General features: G+C 44.5%; 1 protein-coding gene across 2 annotated transcripts in view; it reads right to left on the bottom strand.

The window, feature by feature from the left end:
* LOC126533013 (proteasome activator complex subunit 4A-like) overlaps window positions 1-19173 on the bottom strand; it is a 115054-nt gene that overhangs the window by 58931 nt on the left and 36950 nt on the right. For both annotated transcript variants that reach the window (XM_050180199.3, XM_055071695.2), the window contains exons 13-18: window positions 10935-11088; window positions 9270-9368; window positions 7449-7586; window positions 6613-6834; window positions 2531-2688; window positions 1925-2017 (exon numbers count right to left, since the gene is read on the bottom strand). In XM_050180199.3, coding sequence (XP_050036156.1) covers window positions 1925-2017; window positions 2531-2688; window positions 6613-6834; window positions 7449-7586; window positions 9270-9368; window positions 10935-11088 — 864 coding nt within the window. The remainder of the gene's footprint in view (window positions 1-1924; window positions 2018-2530; window positions 2689-6612; window positions 6835-7448; window positions 7587-9269; window positions 9369-10934; window positions 11089-19173) is intronic.

Raw genomic sequence — 19173 nt, 5'->3', positions numbered from 1 at the left:
AGCATCGAAAAGAAAGGCGCGGCCTCTATCGCTCAGAAGTTCACGAGAGGCCCCGTGGAGAAGAACGAAATGTCGCAACAGAAACAATGCAACGTTGCGGGCGGTGGCAGTCGGCAGAGCAGCTGTTTCAGCATAGCGGGTCAAGTGATCCACTGCAACAATAATCCAGCGGTTGCCTGCTGGAGTGGAGGGTAGCGGTCCGTATATGTCTATACCAACACGATCAAAGGGCCGACTAGGGCAGGGAAGGGGTTGTGACGGGTAGACTTGTCCGGGAGGTAATTTTCGGCGTTGGCACTGAGCACAGGAGCGAATGAACTTTCTGACGTAGTTATACATGCCGCGCCAATATAGGTCTTGAAGAGGCCGGCATGTGCGCACTGAGGGTCTGCGTGGAAAGCGTCGCAGATAAGGTCACGGAGATGGCGGGGTATCACGAGAAGCCACTTCCGGCCGTCAGAGAGGTAATTACGACGATAAAGAAGGCCGTCGCGAATGCAGAAGTGGGTAGCCTGGCGGCGAAGAGCGCGAGATGGTGAAGAGGTGGATGGATCAGAAAGGAAGCTGATGAGAGCACTGATCCTGGGATCCTTGCGCTGCTCCGACAGCATGTTGCGCAGTGCATGAGATGGAAGTGTGGGCTCAAGGGCGGATAGGCAAGCGCAGTCAGCGGAGACCGGTGAGCGAGAAAGGGCGTCAGCGTCTGTGTGTTTGTGGCCGGAATGGTAGAGAACGCGGATGTCGTACTCCTGTAGCTTAAGGGCCCAGCGAGCAAGTCGGCCAGATGGGTCCTTAAGGTAGACAGCCAACAAAGGGCATGATGGTCAGTGACGACATCGAAAGGGTGACCATACAGATAAGGACGGAATTTTCCAAGGGCCTAAATAATGGCTAAACACTCTTTCTCTGTAACAGAGTCAGCGGAATCAGCGGAAAAGACAACTACGTCATCCAGGTAGCATAAACATGTGTTCCATTTGAGGCCGCGTAAAATATTGTCCATCATTCTCTCAAAAGTGGCTGGAGCGTTACACAGGCCGAAGGGCATTACGATGAATTCGTACAATCCGTCAGGTGTTACAAATGCTGTTTTAGGTCGATCAGATGGTGCCTAAGGGACTTGCCAGTATCCGGAACGTAAATCCAGCAAAGAAAAGAACTCAGCTCCCTGCAAACAGTTGAGGGCGTCGTCGATGCGATAGAATGCGACGTTTCTTAACTTGGTAACGTCGTCCCACTGGTTATGGGCACTTACTCGCTCATAAGACAAGATCCAATCTTCAACGTCTGTCATCTGTGCCGAAGAAGATAGGGGGATCTCGCTGATGCAAGGCACCGGCACAAACCAAAGTGGCCGGCGCCGTTGGAGGAGCTGGAGGAGTGCGTGCGTCGTCGGGCATGATGGGGGGTAGAGTGCGACTCCGAAGTTCCAGGGTGGTTGAAACCCAGCACCTCCACCACTTGCTAAGAGATTTATTAGCAACGGGCGCGAACGGGTAGCCGTCACAAGCGTTCGGCGAAAGACAGCAACCACGAGCTCATGCCGTTAGCGATGGTGCTGTGGCGCAGGCAGGCCACTCTTCTTCGTTACAGTATGTAAACATAAAGAAAGAAATATAGGCTGGAACTGTTCATCACTGAAAAAAAGTTGGTGCCTCACTCAGCTGAAGGTCTCATCATGAGGCCTAAAGTTAAGTTAGGTCAGAGGCTTAACCTAAGCATATTCATGAGTCAACAATTGCACAACCTAACCAACCTCAGACCCAACCTAATGTAAGCCAAGTCAAGCAATGGTTTGACCAAACACACACACACACACACACACACACAAACACACACACACACACACACACACACACACACACACACACACACACACACACACACGCACACACACACATACGTGAAGAAAATCAAAACTCACAGGTTGATTGGCTCCCCAGGCCAAAGGGGCAGCACCAGGCCTGCTCCCAGAATACAATCCAGGACCAGGTTGAGACTACGCTGCACCTCTTCCCTGGAAAAGTATCACCAATCAAGAGTCCTCAACTGAAAGCAAGTCACACGTGACTCAGGCACGCTTTTATTTGACCCAAGCGCACACAAATACACAGGTTGTCACTAAGTAAACAAATATGACCACTGAATATCAAAAGTATGATCAATAGATCCGACTTTAAGATGAATTTCGCTACCCCTCTGCTGGGTGAAGCTGCTTTGCCCATTTTGGTCTGTGGTACCACTTCTGCGAATGGCCTAGACAGGCCTAGTGTTTGGAATGGGTAAACATTCACTCAATATTCCTGCATGTCACCATTTAGGGATTATTCCTTGTAATTTGTTTGCATGAAAGGAGCAATAAATCTCCTTTTGTGTGCTTGTACTACTACACCGTCATTTACTTTGTTCCCTAGATCATTTCAACCCCATAAGACATGCTGCGAGAGCAGTCAAAAATGAGAAGTGTACTATATGACATTACCTCCTCTTGCCCTGTTGTAAAAGACTACGAAGGGGCTTCTAGACCAACCTGGACAGAGTGCGTTCCCCACGACTCCAGGCAAGCAAAGCCTGCAACTCAGGCTGCAGAAACGTTTCAAGCAGGTCTTGCACGCATGCCAACTCTTCGCTGGTTGGCACATGCCACTTGATGTCCAGATGATCTAGGTCTCCTGCTCGGCCCCACTCCTACAAGAATGTACAATCAGCCACAATTAAGTACTCTTCGATCTTACTCTGATGGCTTGCAGGCATTAGACAACATGCTTTATCATTATTACAGAAGAATCCAATTGCAATCAGGCTAACTTTCTGTTCTCTTATCACCTAGCAATGTCCCTGTGATCGCTTTTCGTCATAAAAAAAAAATTGCAAGAGTAAGTAAGCCATTTATGCTAACAAGGTTCAAGCTTAAAGGCCAACTGCAACAAAATTTCACTTTGACTAAACTTGTTATAAATGAATAGTCTATACCCTTGCAACAATTTTGGCAGAACCGCAGGGCTGGTAATTGTATAGTGTTTTTTGTTAGCAGCCTTTAACCCTTTAATGATGGCACATATATATACCTCCCAAAAAAATTTTTCTTTTCTACCTAAATGTGGTAAATGCATTAAGAATAAGCATTATCAATGAAATAACAAAATATATTGCAGTAACTTTTTCAACAAAAGGGGGGAAAAACCCCAGGCAGAAAACTGGAAGTGTGTTTCTCTCCCAAGCCACCTAGGCTTCATTTGCAATTTGCACACACAGCTCTCATATGTGAACCGCGGGTGTACATTTCATTTGCTTTACATCACGTGTGTGACACCACTGCATCTGGAGATCTTGCATCGGTCTGTCTCCGCTGACCATGCTTTCAAAAGAAAGCGAGTCGCGTGCCAAACTTCTACCTTGTCATGTGCTGCTGCTCTAAACCAACAATGATGCTAGCTGCCTGCCATTCAGGGTTGGCTGAAGACATATAGCCAGAAAATTCATACTGAATATCAAAACTTGGCAAATAAAGAATGTTTCCTGGTATGTTGCCTGTAGGCAACATTTGTCAATGAAGGGTCAAACAGCACCTAAGCAGACGATGCGTGCACCTGGTGGGTGTCGCCAAGACGCTAGCCCCAGCAGGTTGCCTCTGGGATTTTTCAGTGTGCCGTGGGCAGCCATAGGTGCCACCTTATTTTGGAGGTCCTGCCCAAAAGCCACACATTCTAAGTCATGCATTAATTCCAGCGAGTGGTAATGGTGGCGTTTTTTTCAGTTTCAGTATCAAAAACAGATATTTCTGTGAGCTTTTTATGATACTTTGTTGTTGCAGTAGGCCTACAAAATGCTTAAGCTAGTGCTGTATGCCAGTATCAACATTTTTTCTGCACAAGAGTTTGAAGCTAGGCTAGTTCAGCAGGACGAGCAAAAGAAGATGAGACAAACATATAAAAGCAGAAAAGATGCGCTGTTGTGCCTGTACATCCCTTTTCCTGTCATCTGCACTACTTCACCTTATTATTAACAGCAATAAGAGGCAAAAATTAACAGGCATTACCAGCGCTACCTTGACTCGCATTTTTCAGAAATAATTGCATATCTGGAAAGCACTGAGCATCTGAATTGTGGGCAAGATAACTTCCCACACAAAAGAACAGGTCTATCAACACACGATGGACATAGCTTCACTTCACAGCTTCCATTTGTTTTGAGCTGACAACATAATTTACACACAGATCCCAAAAACCTTAAAGTAAGTCAGTCTTAATCTCTTCAACGTTTTGGAAGAGTCAACGTGATCCTGGTTAATTTTGCTCAGGACCAGCCCAGCTCACCAATGACAAATACACCGTTTTCAAAGCAATTCGGATGAACATAGCACATCCACTTGTCTTTTCTTCTGCTGCATAGATAGCTGCAGTGCCAGCATTTGAAATCTGTGGTTACTTCACTCTTTTTCATTTTACTACATAGATGCCAGCACTTCTTCAGCTCTTTGAAAGCCGCATTGATTCAGTTTTAGTGCGCTATAACACAGATAGCAGTTTTGTCAATGCTGGACGAGTGCGTTTATTGCGGCTTTTGTTTTATATTACATATATAGGTGGTAGCAGTTTGTAAGCTCTCAAAGACCGTCTTTCTTGGAATTGTGTGCTTTTGGTGCCTTTTGGCATGTTTGAAACGATGGCATCTGCCACTGACAGCTTGCATGTGAGTCGTGCAAGAAAGCCACTGCTCGACTCTGACAGCAAAGTGAAAGTGATGCACTAGGTTTGTTCTTCGAGCGAAGGGGGCGATGATAGTCTCTTCATTGCTTCTTCTATCAAAAGTGATAATTTGGAAAGCGAAGGTGACACTGACTTGGCCCAACAGTGGTGCAGCGTTCTCATGCTTAAAACATGAAGCAAATTGATTGAAAAAGCTTTAGAAGGGTTTTTGATGAAGTGAAGTTTGAAAATAAGTAATTAAAAAAAGCAAAATAAGGGCACTTATGGTCAAAATAATAAAACAGTGTTAAAAATGAAGCAGGTCACTGACCAAGAGCAAATTAAAAAAATGACATTTCGGGATCTGCACAGATCCCTTTCACAAGCGTTCCAGTTGATCTTGCTGTAGAAACTTCCAGACACTTGCTTCACAATGACTCGACACTGCAGGACTGCAGACGGTTGGGAGTAACTAAGATGTGCACCTCATTACGGTTTCGCCTGTCCAACATGCACTTCTCGTACAATGGTACATTCTACAAGGCAAGTTTTTGGTACTGCAATGGGAGCATCCATTTCAGTCATGACTGCAAACATGATGATGGAAGCACTTGAAGCCAAGGCCTTGGAGTCATTTCAGCCTAGACCGAAGTATTCTCGTATTCTTGAGATATGTTGATGATTGCTTCTGCAGGATAGACAAGAAGAATGCGCAGCATTTCCTCAACTACCTAAATGGTGTTGAGCCTTCCATCAAGTTTGCCTCCCTTTCCTGGACCAACTGGCAAAGCATGATTCCACCAGCCTCACATTCAGCCTCTACCCGAAGCCAACTCACTCAGGTAGATACCTAGGTTTCGAGTCAGTTCATCCAACAGCCAACAAACGCTTAGTGGTTCGTTTCTTAGTGGGACGGGGCCCTCTGCCCTTGTTCTGATGCAAGCAGCCTGCAAGAGGAGCTTTAGATCACTGAAGAGGATCTAACGAGGAATCGGCACCCCAAGCATTTTATTTGGAGGACAACCAAGTTCCTTATGAATAATCAGCAGACTGACAAACAAGCCATGGACGCTTTGGCATCAAGACAGAAGCGCGCTGCTGTCTCGTATATTAAAGGTGTTAGCAAAGTCCTAGCTTGTTTTTTTAAACACGGTGTACTAATCATGCTTGTGCCAGCAAGCAAGCTTAAAGATGACTTGATGAGCGTGAAGGATCCTCACCCTCGGGCACGTTTTCCTGGCGTGGTGTACAAGATTCTATGCGCCGATTGCAAATCAATGTATATTGACGAAAGCGGAAATTTCTGCAAGCATCTCAAGGAGTACAAGAATGATGTTGCCAAAGTCCACACAGTGACAAAAGCCCTCGCAGAGCATGCCAAGAAGATGGGTCACGAGATGAACAGGGACAACGCGTGTATCGTGGCCACAGAGAAGAACCTGACAATGAGGTTCAATCTGAAATCACTAATAATTCAAACAACAAATAACACGATTAAAAGATCATCTGGTACTCTAAACCACGTGCACTACCAAATCTTGAGTCATGTGCTGAACACTATCTAAGAACCTTGTGCATAGCCGAAATTCTATTTTGAACAAGGGATCCGAATGAATGCCGAAATGTCATTTTATTTCTATATTAACTTTGGTCAGTGACCTGCTTCATTTTTGAACAATGCTTTTACCTGACCAGACGGTATTACACGTAAGGGGTAATCCTTTATTATGACATCACAAGCGAGGCACCTTTTGTTGCTTTCACATCAGTGAAGTTTATATATATATTTTTTTCATCACCGGTTCAAAGGAGCCCATCACTGCTTATCAGTCAAATTACCAGCTGGAGATGTCTGCTGAACCTATATTCTGCACTGTTCAGTAACCGAATCACCAACAAGCGGTGTCCAACAAGCAACACCCACCCTGATAGGCAAGTAGTTTGCAAAGTCGAGACACTGCTCCCATGGTACTGCTGTCATGCGGTAGTCAAGAGGGAAGACCAAGCTGCAAGCCCGAAGGATGTTTCGGAGCAGGCTGCTGGCCAGCAGGTAGCCGCGTCGTGATGACAGATGCAGTGTGCGATGCAGCACATCCCGTAGCGAGGGGAGGTGCGGAAGCAGCTCCTTACCATTGCAGCGCACCATCTGCATCGAACGATCAGACAGGATGGAAAGGTTACAGGTGTGTGCTAGCAGGGTCAGTCTTTGACAAATACTTCATGTTAACCTGCTTATCAGTAACCTGCTTCCAAATACCTCGACAAAGGCATAAACAAAGACACAGCAACATTGGTGGTTTTGTATTATGTCATACAGGAGCAGTGCTGCATCTTTAGTTACTGATTTATAACATCAGAGGATCAGGCAGGTTTTATACATGACTGCTGAAGACTGCTTATGACTGTAGAGGACTGTTGTATGACTGCAGAAGCTGCACATGATGCACATGGCTCCTCATGACTGCAGATGACAGTGGACTGCAGAGCACTGTGAAAAATTGCACGTGATTTGGCACTGTGTGCAACTTTGTAAGCCCCTATACGACTGCAAATGACTTGAAAGGAGTGCACACAGGACTAGGATGCTAAACAAGACACTGTGTGTAACTTTGCATGATCCGACATTTGCACAGGTTTCTTTTTTTCTTTCTTTCATCTGACGCTTCTTTTTCTTCTCCGATGTCAAGATGTGCAACAATCTTGTAGCAGTCAGAAAGTGCATCAAATGATATGCAAAGACAACATGCCCATTCACATTACCTCGGAAAGCAACAGCAGGTCAAAGAGAAGCTCATCGTCAAGCAGTTCCTCTGTGGCCACCTCTTCAGGTCCGGTCAGCGCCAGGACAAGCTTGGTGAAGTGTGGCACAAATGTAGCCAGTGCCAGGTTGGGATTGACCTAAATTATGCACAGAAATATGCATGCGCAAACAGTGCTTCATTTTAAACTGACCTCAAACAATGCATCTATATAGGACAGTCAGTGCCCTCTTTAATTCATTATAGCACCCTTTTTAATTTGCTCTATAAATGAAGCGATTACAAGATGGTCACTTAGTTCACGTTTGTTAAAATCACTTTTGTCTTCTATTACCTCAGAGTTGCCACTGCTGTCCCTTTAGAATCACTTTTACAACAATGCTGTTTACAAGATTGTGAAAGGAGTCCTGAACTACCCCTTGGGCTTGGTGAAAAAAAAAAAACAGTGCATAAAGCTTGCACTGGAGTGCAGTCACTTTTTTCCACACTCTCTTTTCAACAGAAGCCTGCTCTGCACTCTTTTCTGGACGCTTTATTTTGTAATAAGGCAGATTCTCATATGCGGCTGCTAGTAGCCAATAGCTGACATCAATCAAGAAGGCTGTTAGCATCAATGTGCTTCTTATCGTGTAAACTTATTGACCACGTTTAGCAAAAATTAAGCGAAAATATTTTTTCAAATTTCTATAAGAACTACATACTTTTGGAAGAAGTTGAGTATCGTCTGATGACACTCTGCTGCAACCACTTGTGTAGGAATTGAACTTTGGTCACTCTGATTATCGGTGTTGTAGCTGTCGGGTCTCGCTAATTTAGACTAGTTTTGAACACTCAACTAGCCTCAAACCATACGAAACCTAAGGTCAGACCAAATGCACGCTTGCCAGCGTGCGCTCGCTCCTGGCCGCTCCTGGTTAGATGCCTTAGCAGACTTCGCTTCATATTGAGCTATTGATGGCACTTTGAAATGTGCAATTTGGATGTGGCTACTATCAGTCAGTCAAACTGGTGCAGTACAAAGCCGGTACACACCACGTAGTGTGACTAGACTGGAGTACGTGAGCACGAGCACACACTCCAGCCCTGTCATGCACAAAGCAAACACTGCGTATATGCACTTCAGCTGCATGTAGCTGTGGTTTCCTACGTCGCATAGATACCGTGGCTGCCACGAGGTACCATGGCAAGTTCACTGGCTGAGCACACCGTGGCTCGCCGAGGACAACTGCATTTGGCTATGTTTGGCACGTTGTAGGCACCAAAATTTAAAGTAGTGGCGTATATGTGAACATGCAAAATAAAATTTGAACTGCACACCATGGTGACATTCAGTAGGTGGAGTGCATTGGGGGCATGCCCTGCTCCACTATAGCCTTTGCAAAGGCAAGGCATTGAAGAAGGAATGGGATCACAGTGAAAGAGATTGTAGGCAGTCTTTGGTTGCCAAAAACTCTGCTTCTTCTGAACACACTGAAGTACTTTTTGCGGCAAAGTATTTCTGTAATAGTCTATTTTAACTTCCAATGTATTTCTCGACTTCAAAAGGAAGTGGTTCAGGGTCACTTTAATAGAACCTAGCTTTCCTGTAATGGCAATATCACTCTGAAAGATGTGCATTCATGCTTGATTCTTTATTAATATCTGCTAGTGATTAAAAGCTGTTACGAATTTTGAAGAAACATTAGGACAACTTCTACATAAATACTTAAAGCAATTTCAAACGTTAAAGTAGCTAGTTCTGTGGAATCAACTATGGATGGACCTACAGACACATTGAGGGTTGAAAGAATCCATAGCCACAGTCATTGTAAGAAAGGCTCACCCGGGCCATACAACGGCACAAGTTGGCAACATAGCGGCCAGACACACGAGTCTCCAGGATTCGGTTGGACACAAAGGAATGCAGTTTTTTCAGAGCTGCCTGTAATGAAACACAAGCCACAGGATCACTTGCTTAACAATTAGTGCAGCATAAATGGCAAATGTGACCATATTGTGAGCAAAGTATTCACATCTCATCTTGCTCATCTGTACATATCATCAACGTATCTGTACATATCGTCATCAGAGCTGTGACTTCTTTCTTGTCGTAGCGCGGAATCTTCAAGAATAAAGAAGTTTCTCAGAATATGAACAGTGGCTGAGCTGAGCCAACTTTTTGACAAGTGGACCTGTCCTCGTCAGAACAAATACCCTTGTCGTAACAGTAAGTCCATGCTGAGGCTGTTCTTGTTAAGCCAAAGTTGATAACATCAACTCTATATTATTCTCTTTCTAGTTTTGAAATCGGAACATAGATGCTCAAATCCATACAGCTGGGACAGGCTTCCTATACAGACTACTAGGCGACTTGTAAAAGCAACTAAAAACACCATTATTCTGCAGTTGGCAAACAAGAAAAATGAAAAAGAAATATTGAAAATTCCCAGTTGCAATATAATCCTTTTCCTGCACCTAATGCAAAAGAACAGGCAAACACGATTACTTCTGTCTCAGGCTACCAATTATCTCAAAATTTATGTAATTTAACTGAGCTTGAAAAACTTAAAAAAGGTGCTCATGCTGTCAAAGAACTTCTATAAAATTGAGGTCCAAATAATTAAACTAATGCCACTCCCGAAGAGGTAAAATTAGTGGGAGTCCACATCGTGATTATTTCCAGCCAGCTATTAGGCATAATCCTCAAGCTGATGTCTTAACATTTTCAGTTGATATTTCAACTTAATTTAAGCACACAGAAAGTGCCTTCCAGTATAAGGTGTGTTTAAAGTCATGGCAGAGTATTCTGACCCCGCATACTACTTTCTATAATTAATAAAGGGAAAATCAGACATCCATCCATTCGTAGCAACTGCTACAAAGGGAACCCATACGGGTTCCCCGAAAGAAAAGCCTCGCAGTTGAAGAAAAATTCGTCCTGGTCTGGGACTCGAACCCGGGACCACCGCCCTTTCGGGGCAGCCGCTCTACCATCTGAGCTAACCAGGTGGCTAGCAGATGGTAGGGCGAAGTCGAATTTGTCAGCTCGAAGCAAAGGCAAGAGTTTGACATAATAGTTCTGCGGAATTTCGCAAGGTGGAGAGAAGTAATTAATAAAGGGAAAATCAGACATCCACCCGTTCGTAGCAACTGCTACAAAGGGAACCCATACGGGTTCCTCGAAAGAAAAGCCTCGCAGTTGAAGAAAAATTCGTCCTGGTCTTTACTCGTCCTTGACTGGAGCACCCAGGAAGCAGTTAAACGAGTGAACATAATCAGTAGCCGGATGAAGAAAGGTGATGGGGAGGGGCACTGGCCTCTCAGCCATTACAGTTTTCTCAAATCAGCTCTGCCATCCACCTATTTTGATTTTTTCATGCAACTCGGTTATAGCAATTACTGGTTATAACAATGAAATTTTCGTGGCACTTGAATATTGTTATGAGTGGGTTCTACTGTAGTAGCAGCTGAGGTGCAACAAAGCCTGCAAGAGGTTCACCACCCTCACCTGGAATATGTTGGGCGAGCACTGAGTCAGAATGCTGCTGAAGGTGGAGGAAAGGCCCACTTCCAGAATGTTCTCTTCCGTGTTCATCTTGTCTGTATCACGATCCAGCCTTGTCGGATTCTCCAGGCTGCTGTTTTCAATCAGCGAAAAGCACCTACCACCACGAAAGGACACCAGCAAAGAGTTTGTAGCTAATATTTATGTTGACTTGTGAGCTCACGTAGCAACACTTGTGCATATCATACTAACCGCTAAAAAAGACGAGGACAGGGAAAGAGAACACTTGTGGACTTGTGTGGCACTCATGTTGACAGGGAACAGCTAGTTTACTTAATGAAATGTATTTTAAAATCTATAAAAGCTCAACCATGCACTTTTTGCACGTAAAGTAGTTACTATTTAGCAAGTACGAAATTAAGACATAGTATATCTTTATTTGGCCTCGAAAGGCTGGAACCTGGCTCCATCAACATTATTGTGATGTCCTGACAGAGATAAATTTGCTGGCATTGTGTAGCAATAAGACCAGGCATCATAACTATGCTCATAAAAGAACAGAAACTATAGACCTGCTTGCGTTTCTTCTGGCTCTATTCGCATGCAGCAGCCACAGCGATTGCAGGAATGGAGTGGTGCATTATGACATCATGCCACATCCATGTTCTGGGCACAGAAACCGAAAATAATTTGCAGAAATAATACTATACAGTCGACTTCAGTTAATTCAAACCTGACGGGACTGACAAAACTGGTCGAATTACCCAGCAGGTTGAATTAAACAAATGGCAGCAAAAAATGCCGAAACATGCCGTTTGACTTGGCAGTATTTGCTTTTAAAATTAGCTTTGCCGCAATAGAGCCATGTTATGCAGTGAAGCATGCTAAGTAAAATTGGGTGCTACTGTTACGGGACATAGCACGTGTTCCTTAAAGGGACACTAAAGGCAGATACTAAGTCGATGTGCACTGTTGAAATACCAGTTCAGTAATCTCGCAGTGCTTGTTTCATGACAAGATGTCTTGGTTTATGAGAAAATTGCATCTGAAGGGCCCACATACCTTTAGCGCAATTCAAATCTCCTGTCCCCGAGTGGGAAGTGTTGACGTTGTATATGCCATCACTGTCAGTGAGTAAAACGGTGCCCGACAGACGGTCCTGTGGTTTCAAGTGCCCTGCCACGGAGAAATCGGGCTAAGACAGAGCGTTGGATTCGCCACTGCAACTGCTCTAGGTCAAGTGGCACAGACCATTCGGGTATCCCGCAACATCACATGGAGTGGGAAGTGTTGACGTTGTATATGCCATCACTGTCAGTGAGTAAAACGGTGCCCGACAGACGGTCCTGTGGTTTCAAGTGCCCTGCCACGGAGAAATCGGGCTAAGACAGAGCGTTGGATTCGCCACTGCAACTGCTCTAGGTCAAGTGGCACAGACCATTCGGGTATCCCGCAACATCACATGGATGTGGCATTCTCTGCTACTTTCACTTTAGGCGACTATTGCGAGCCAGCTAATCCATGGCCGCACTACACAATAACAAAGCTACTGAAATGTGAAAGTGCGGGCAGCACGGAGTGTAGAAAATGAAAACGTTCAACCGCCCGTGTCGTTGTGATGGGTAACGTTGACGAGTTCTTTTTTCTAAAAACCAAATATAACTGGACAATTAGCATTTTCTTTTGTCTTATAATTCAATACAATCACCTTTTTATTAAAAGTGGTAGAGTGCTAGTGACAGAATTATAATGAGGAGTGCCTTCATCATCGGGTTAATACTTGAATGTCTTAGGGAAGTCTCTAATTGTGTTATGCATTTAACTCAATTTCTCGAGTACTAAAGCTCTGTCTGCGTTAATATAGACGCTTTAAATGTTCTTGAGCACTAATGTACCACTTCAGCTTGACTTAATATTTGCCGTAAGTGTCCCTTTAATTTACTCACACACACGCACTGTCCGCTCACACTATGAGCAGCGAGATGCCTAATTAAGTTGGCTGGCAGGCCTTCAGAGTTTTAGACAGACCCTGCGCTTTTGTTGGCTTTGAAGGTATCCTCGAGTTTGTGAGTCATTTCATCTTAGCAGAATACAGTCAAGCGCACACGAACAATGACAGATGGAGGTGTAGACAAAGCGCATTGGGACAAGGTGTAAGAGGCGTATTGGGAATAGTAATGTTTCTTTCTTGAAGGCCATGTTCACAGTGAGAACGCTGAATGCCCCCTAAGGGTGATCATCTCTGAGAACGGCAGGTGGCCAAAATCGGTTGCAATCTTCTTACAAAAGAAGTTAAATCTCTAAAAATTGATGACTCCTTCCAAATCCAAAATTCTGAAAAGGTGACAGTTTTTTTTTAAAAAGAATTTTAACAAACATTTTATGGCCTGCTCGTTGGACATAATAGGTTTATACTACTTCTTGCCACAAGACTAACTCCTCCTTTACGTGGAAGATTGCATAGATAGCTTTGGCTCTGTAGCATTTCAGAATGCAGCAGGTATGTCCATAGAAGGTTTCCTTGAATTGCTAAGCTTTTATCTGAAGTCTACCTACCTTAATTAAATGGAATGACCAGATCTTCATTCAAAAGGAGGACGTTTGTATAGGCTCATGAATAACTCCTGTCCTTAGTGATATTTATTTTAGCGCATTGTGACAGGCTAATTTTTCATCGCCTTAAAGATTTTATAAAAGGGAGAAATCGGCATCCACCTGAATTGCAGCATGAAGCTAAAAGGAAACTCATAAGGGTTTTCATGCTGCAATTCGGGTGGATGCCCCCAATTTCTCCCTTTTATGTACTTTCCTCCACCTTATGGATTCTGCAGAACTGATTTGTCAAAGATTTTAGTAATGTGAATGTGTTCAGATATGTGGACGACCTTTTCATTTTAATGCAAGGAAACAAAAATGGCTTTCCAGCCACTGTAAATTAGCTCCTAGCCATTTTTGACGAATCTTGCAATCCCTTAAAATTAATGAATAAAATTCCAGAATATGGTGTTTTACTGTTTCTTGATTTGAAGGCATAACTCCCTAAGAATCATCTGTGCTGGGAGTACCATTCAAGGGCATGTAACCACTTGTTACCTTATGATTCATCCCCACTTGAAACTTTATAAAACAGCAATAGCAGACAGTGCTTAGGTAACACCCTGAAGAAATCCTGCTTTCATTCCATTGCAGGAAGTTTCCAAAGGCATGTGAGATGACTTATGTCAGCAGGTTGTCCTCACAATGTTCTGGTATTTATAGCTGAAGGGAAGTTTAAAAAAAGAAAAACGAGAAAAGAAAGGTGCTTTCAAGAAGGGAATAGGTTCTAATCTGCATTAATTCCGTACATGCACAATACCTCACGCCACCTAAAAAAGGAATCGTAGCAACGTCAGAGTGGTACTTTCTGCCTCCGAGAAGCTAGGAAAAATTTGCCAAATGACTAATCCTTTCCAGAAAAAGAACAAAGAAAGAGCTTTGCACTATCAAACATTGTGATCCTTTTGTAACATGTTTCTGGCATGGTATATGAAGTTCCCTTATCGTATGGTTCCAGCTATATTGGTTAGATGGTAGGTGCTTGAACGAGACTCCTGGAACACAGGAGGAAGGTGGGGAATTAACGTGATGGGAACCTTTCTGTGCATTGTCATGAATGTGGAATAAAGAACAAGAAGCCTTGTAAACCGTTGTTCAATATGCATAGGACAGTAGCCAAAAATAAGAACCAGGATGTAAGGAAGCTACTAGAACCAGACTGCATTAGAAAGGTGGGTGCGTCATTGTCAGTGCACTTCCTGTATGTCTGTCGTCTAAAGAAACTAAGTTTCTGAGCATGGCCACCTGATGTCGGCATTTCGGTTTTGTGATGTCATGAAGGAAAGTGTTCATATTATGCAATTTTGTGAATAAACTATCAGTTGGACCTAAGCGCTCATGCTGTCTACATCTCCCTCTGTCCTTGTTTGCGTGCACTTGACCGCTTTCTGCTATGCAAAACCAACTCGCCCAAAAGTCTGTGCTCCTGATTTTCATCTTAACCTCCTATTCTTTATCACGACCTTTTCCAAAACACAGATGGTTTTCCTCTGCTTCTTCATGCACGGCACGTGCGCATAATAAAGGTACGCTTACTAGGCCCTGTTAATGGTCTCATATGTGAGACACACATGGTGGGTGAAGTGAGGGCTTAAATCACCACAGCAAAATCAGAAATGGCTCTGAATGGCTTCTAGTATACTTATCAGGCATCTACCAGCTCGTATGGTGACCAGAGACGGTGCGTGCACCACTGAGCCACTGTCCTGTAACAGTGGCTCCTTTCTATTCCTGGTATGTTTCACTGCATAACAAGCTATATTGCAGAGAAGCTGATCATTTAAGTTTTAATTATTCAGCGAAAACCAATTTTGACATCGAAAAAAATAAAAATAAATAGAGGTTTGGCCCCATAGGAATGCATGGGGACCAGCCAGGACTGTTGCTTGGGATCCAACTAACCAAGAATCGAATCAACCAGAGTCGAATTAACGAAGTGTACTGTAGTAAATTGTTTAGTTTGCTCTGACGTTTGCTAGTCTATTCTAGGGTTTAGAAGCTTTGCCTGCTCATTTACTGCAAAAAAAAAGCTTGAAATATCATGTCAGTTAATAAGTTATCCTGCCAAGTTAGCTGTTCCATACAAGCCTTTGCAGAGTTCACAAACTTTGAAAATCCATCAGACACACACACACACACTATTTTCTGAGCATTATTATGGTGTTTTACGGGCCGAAACCACTTTCTGATGAGGCATGCCATAGTGGGGGACTTTGGAAATTTCGACCAGCTGGGGTTCTTTAACGTGTACGTAAATCTAAGTACACAGGTGTTTTCGCATTTCGCCCCCATCGAAATTCGGCCACTGTGGCCGGGATTCGATCTTGCGACCTCGTGCTCTGCAGCCCAACACCATAGCCACTGAGCAACCACGGCGGGTACTATTTTCTGAGCAATCAAACAAAAAGAAACGTGACCAATTTGAAAGTGCTTACACTCTGTGCCATAAACATCATGCAGTACAGCAAATGCTAAGGGATTGCGTCAATGAATCGGTCATGAAACCTGGCTGCTCATTTCAGGACTCACCCATGGCGAACTAATACCGTATGTACTCGTGTAAGGGCCGCACTTCTTTTCTATAATCTGCGCTGGGTGCGGCCCTTACGCGAATCAGGCCGATGACGGCCCGCTATAGGTTCGTACTGTTCCACAACTATAGCAGAGGGCAAAAGAGGCACAAATGACAACGTTGCAGTAAATGACCTCAGATGCCGGCCCATCATCCCTGACCAGCGCGGACAAAACAGGGCTCCCTCCTCTAGAGTCATCTACTGGCAACGGAACGAACTTCACTTTCTGGCGGGACATATTTAATTTCTTCCCCAAAAATTTGCCTTTCAAAGTGGGGGTGCGGCCCTTACACGAGTATACACGGTAATCCTTCCATGAAGCTGCTCCATTCAGTTAGCATCACAGTGAAAGCAATCAGAGGCATACAATGGAGGTGCCCTTCTACTGGTTCTCTCTTCTGGTTGGCTGATGCAACCCATAGCTATGGTAGCTAGAGGACTAGGTGTGTCAATTGACTCGTCCGGAGCATAGTTTGCCACTCCTACACATCATGATGCAAAAGCATGGCGCTGCGCTCAGTACAGTAAAATCTCCTTAAGTCGCACCTGCTTAAACAGTAGTTTCATTTTAAAAGTAGTAAAGTCAAATCCCCGACTAAGTGGCCACTGAACATGTGTGTTGTATTACATGAACATGAATGTGTTTTGTATCCACATAAACCGTACCAGCTTATTGCGTACGTATCGGTTAACACTTAGTGTTTCCCCTTTTCATCACACAAACACGGTGGTGCGTCGTCTCCATCGAGTCGCCCGGCAGAACAGAGCCTCAGAGATCGGAACCACGTATCAGAACAATGGCCTCCAAGCACCCTGTGCGTTTGCGCGTGAAGCCACATCAACGTGAACATCATTTCGGCGCCGTGCCAGAGAGTGTTGTGGCATCGTGCAAACAAGGACTCGCGTCATGCCGAAGCTTGGATAAAAAAAGACGCCAGGCGCTCAGCATAGATGAAAAATTGGACATTGTTCGTGCTATCGAACGCGACATGAAGACGTTGGCGCTGACACGTGACAGGGATCTGCTGTTGACTACGGTGTGTGGCATTTAGAATGCGAAGTTGCTCGGCAGCACTGCTGCGACCGTGAAGAGATGTCGGCTACGAGGTTCGACTTTTCGCCATGATTGCCTCTGTTGCCGAAGTGTCGCCTAGCGACAGTGATGAGGATGACACAGAAAGCGACAGCACGGGCGATTCAGGCCCGACAGTGGCAGAAGCTGCGTGTTACGTCAGCCTCATGAATGCAATCATCGAGACGAAAACAGTACCCTGCAATGAAATAGGCGCCCCACGACATCTGCAACGCCAATGAGGAATATGCCATGCGTGTGTTTGCCGAGAAGAGGTGGCTGGCTGAAAAGCTGGCTCACAGCTTCAGTAAGGTTGAGGCCGTGGTTGTCGCTGTTAGGTCGTTGCGGTATCAAACAAAAATAACACTTTTGTCGCGCGAAGTGAATAAATACTGCATGTTTTTTTCACTTTCATCACACTCTCTCCGTGTTGCATTTTTGACAGGTAAGAGGCCATCTCATGCTATTTCCGTTAAGCAGTACTACCGTTTAGTACATACTTTTTCCGAGATCCGGCCAACTACGGTTTAACGAGGTTTCACTGTACAATGATGCCCAGTGGCACGTGTCATCTGGTACTTGTGGCAGACGGCATGCACCATATAAAGCACGTATCTGTAGCTGTCAGTTCGTGCAATGAGGAGATACGGGTCTCTGTTATTCCTCGTTTGCAAGTTGCTAAATGATGTTGAAGCTGTTAGGATGAAAAGGTGAGTGGCATGGTTAGCGGAAGCTTATCTCCGAGGTTGAGTAAGCGGAGTCCGCACCAATTATTCACGGTATTTCTGCCACAATGAAGATCAAGATGCCCACTTATTTCTTCGCTCTGAATTGTAAGTCAGGGGAGCCTAAAGCAGCATTGTTCTCAGTGCTAACAAGAGCAGCAATGGCCACCGCTTGTGGGTGAAGGATGCTTTTAGGAACAGTTCCTTAAGTGCGATTTGACCTATGTGGTCGGCTAAGAGAGGTTTACCAAAGATGCAATATTATGGTGCTTCCGCTCATGTCTATAATATGATGCCTGAGAAAACAAGAGTGAATACTACTTAGGAATGTGATCACACAATGTGATTATGACTGCAAACACTCAGGAAGATCATAGCAACAAGCTGTAGAAGAAGCCTGTGTCAATACTTCTGTGCCAGCACTTACAGAGCTTGTCATTGCGTACGTGTTGCCTCATGCTCGGCCACTAGATTTGGCAGTGCAAGGTTTCACGGCTACTGCATTTACTCTTTGTGCAAAATTAGTATGTAACATCACCCCCTGTTCAATATCATCATCATCATCATCAGCCTGGTTACGCCCACTGCAGGGCAAAGGCCTCTCCCATACTTCTCCAATTGCCCCGGTCATGTGCTAATTGTGGCCATGTTGACCCTCCAAATTTCCTAATCTCATCTGCCCACCTAACTTTCTGTCGCCCCCTGCTACGCTTCCCTTCCCTCGGAATCCAGTCCGTAACCCTTAATGACCATCGGTTATCTTCCCTCCTCATTACATGTCCTGCCCATGCCCATTTCTTTTTCTTGATTTCAACTAAGATGTCATTAACGCGCGTTTGTTCCCTCACCCAATCTGCTCTTTTCTTATCCCTTAATGTTACACCTATCATTCTTCTTTCCATAGCCCGTTGCGTCGTCCTCAATTTAAGTAGAACCCTTTTCGTAAGCCTCCAGGTTTCTGCCCCGTACGTGAGTACTGGTAAGACACAGCTGTTATAAACTTTTCTCTTGAGGGATAATGGCAACCTGCTGTTCATGATCTCAGAATGCCTGCCAAACGCACCCCAGCCCATTCTTATTCTTCTGATTATTTCACTCTCATGATCCGGATCAGCAGTCACTACCTGTCCTAAGTAGATGTATTCCCTTACCACTTCCAGTGCCTCGCTACCTATCGTAAACTGCTGTTCCCTTCCGAGACTGTTAAACATTACTTTAGTTTTCTGCAGATTAATTTTTAGTCCCACCCTTCTGCTCTGCCTCTCCAGGTCAGTGAG

The sequence above is a fragment of the Dermacentor andersoni genome, chromosome 7, assembly GCF_023375885.2.
Source record: "Dermacentor andersoni chromosome 7, qqDerAnde1_hic_scaffold, whole genome shotgun sequence".
NCBI lineage: Eukaryota > Metazoa > Arthropoda > Arachnida > Ixodida > Ixodidae > Dermacentor > Dermacentor andersoni.
This window is presented reverse-complemented; position numbering and strand designations above follow the sequence as displayed.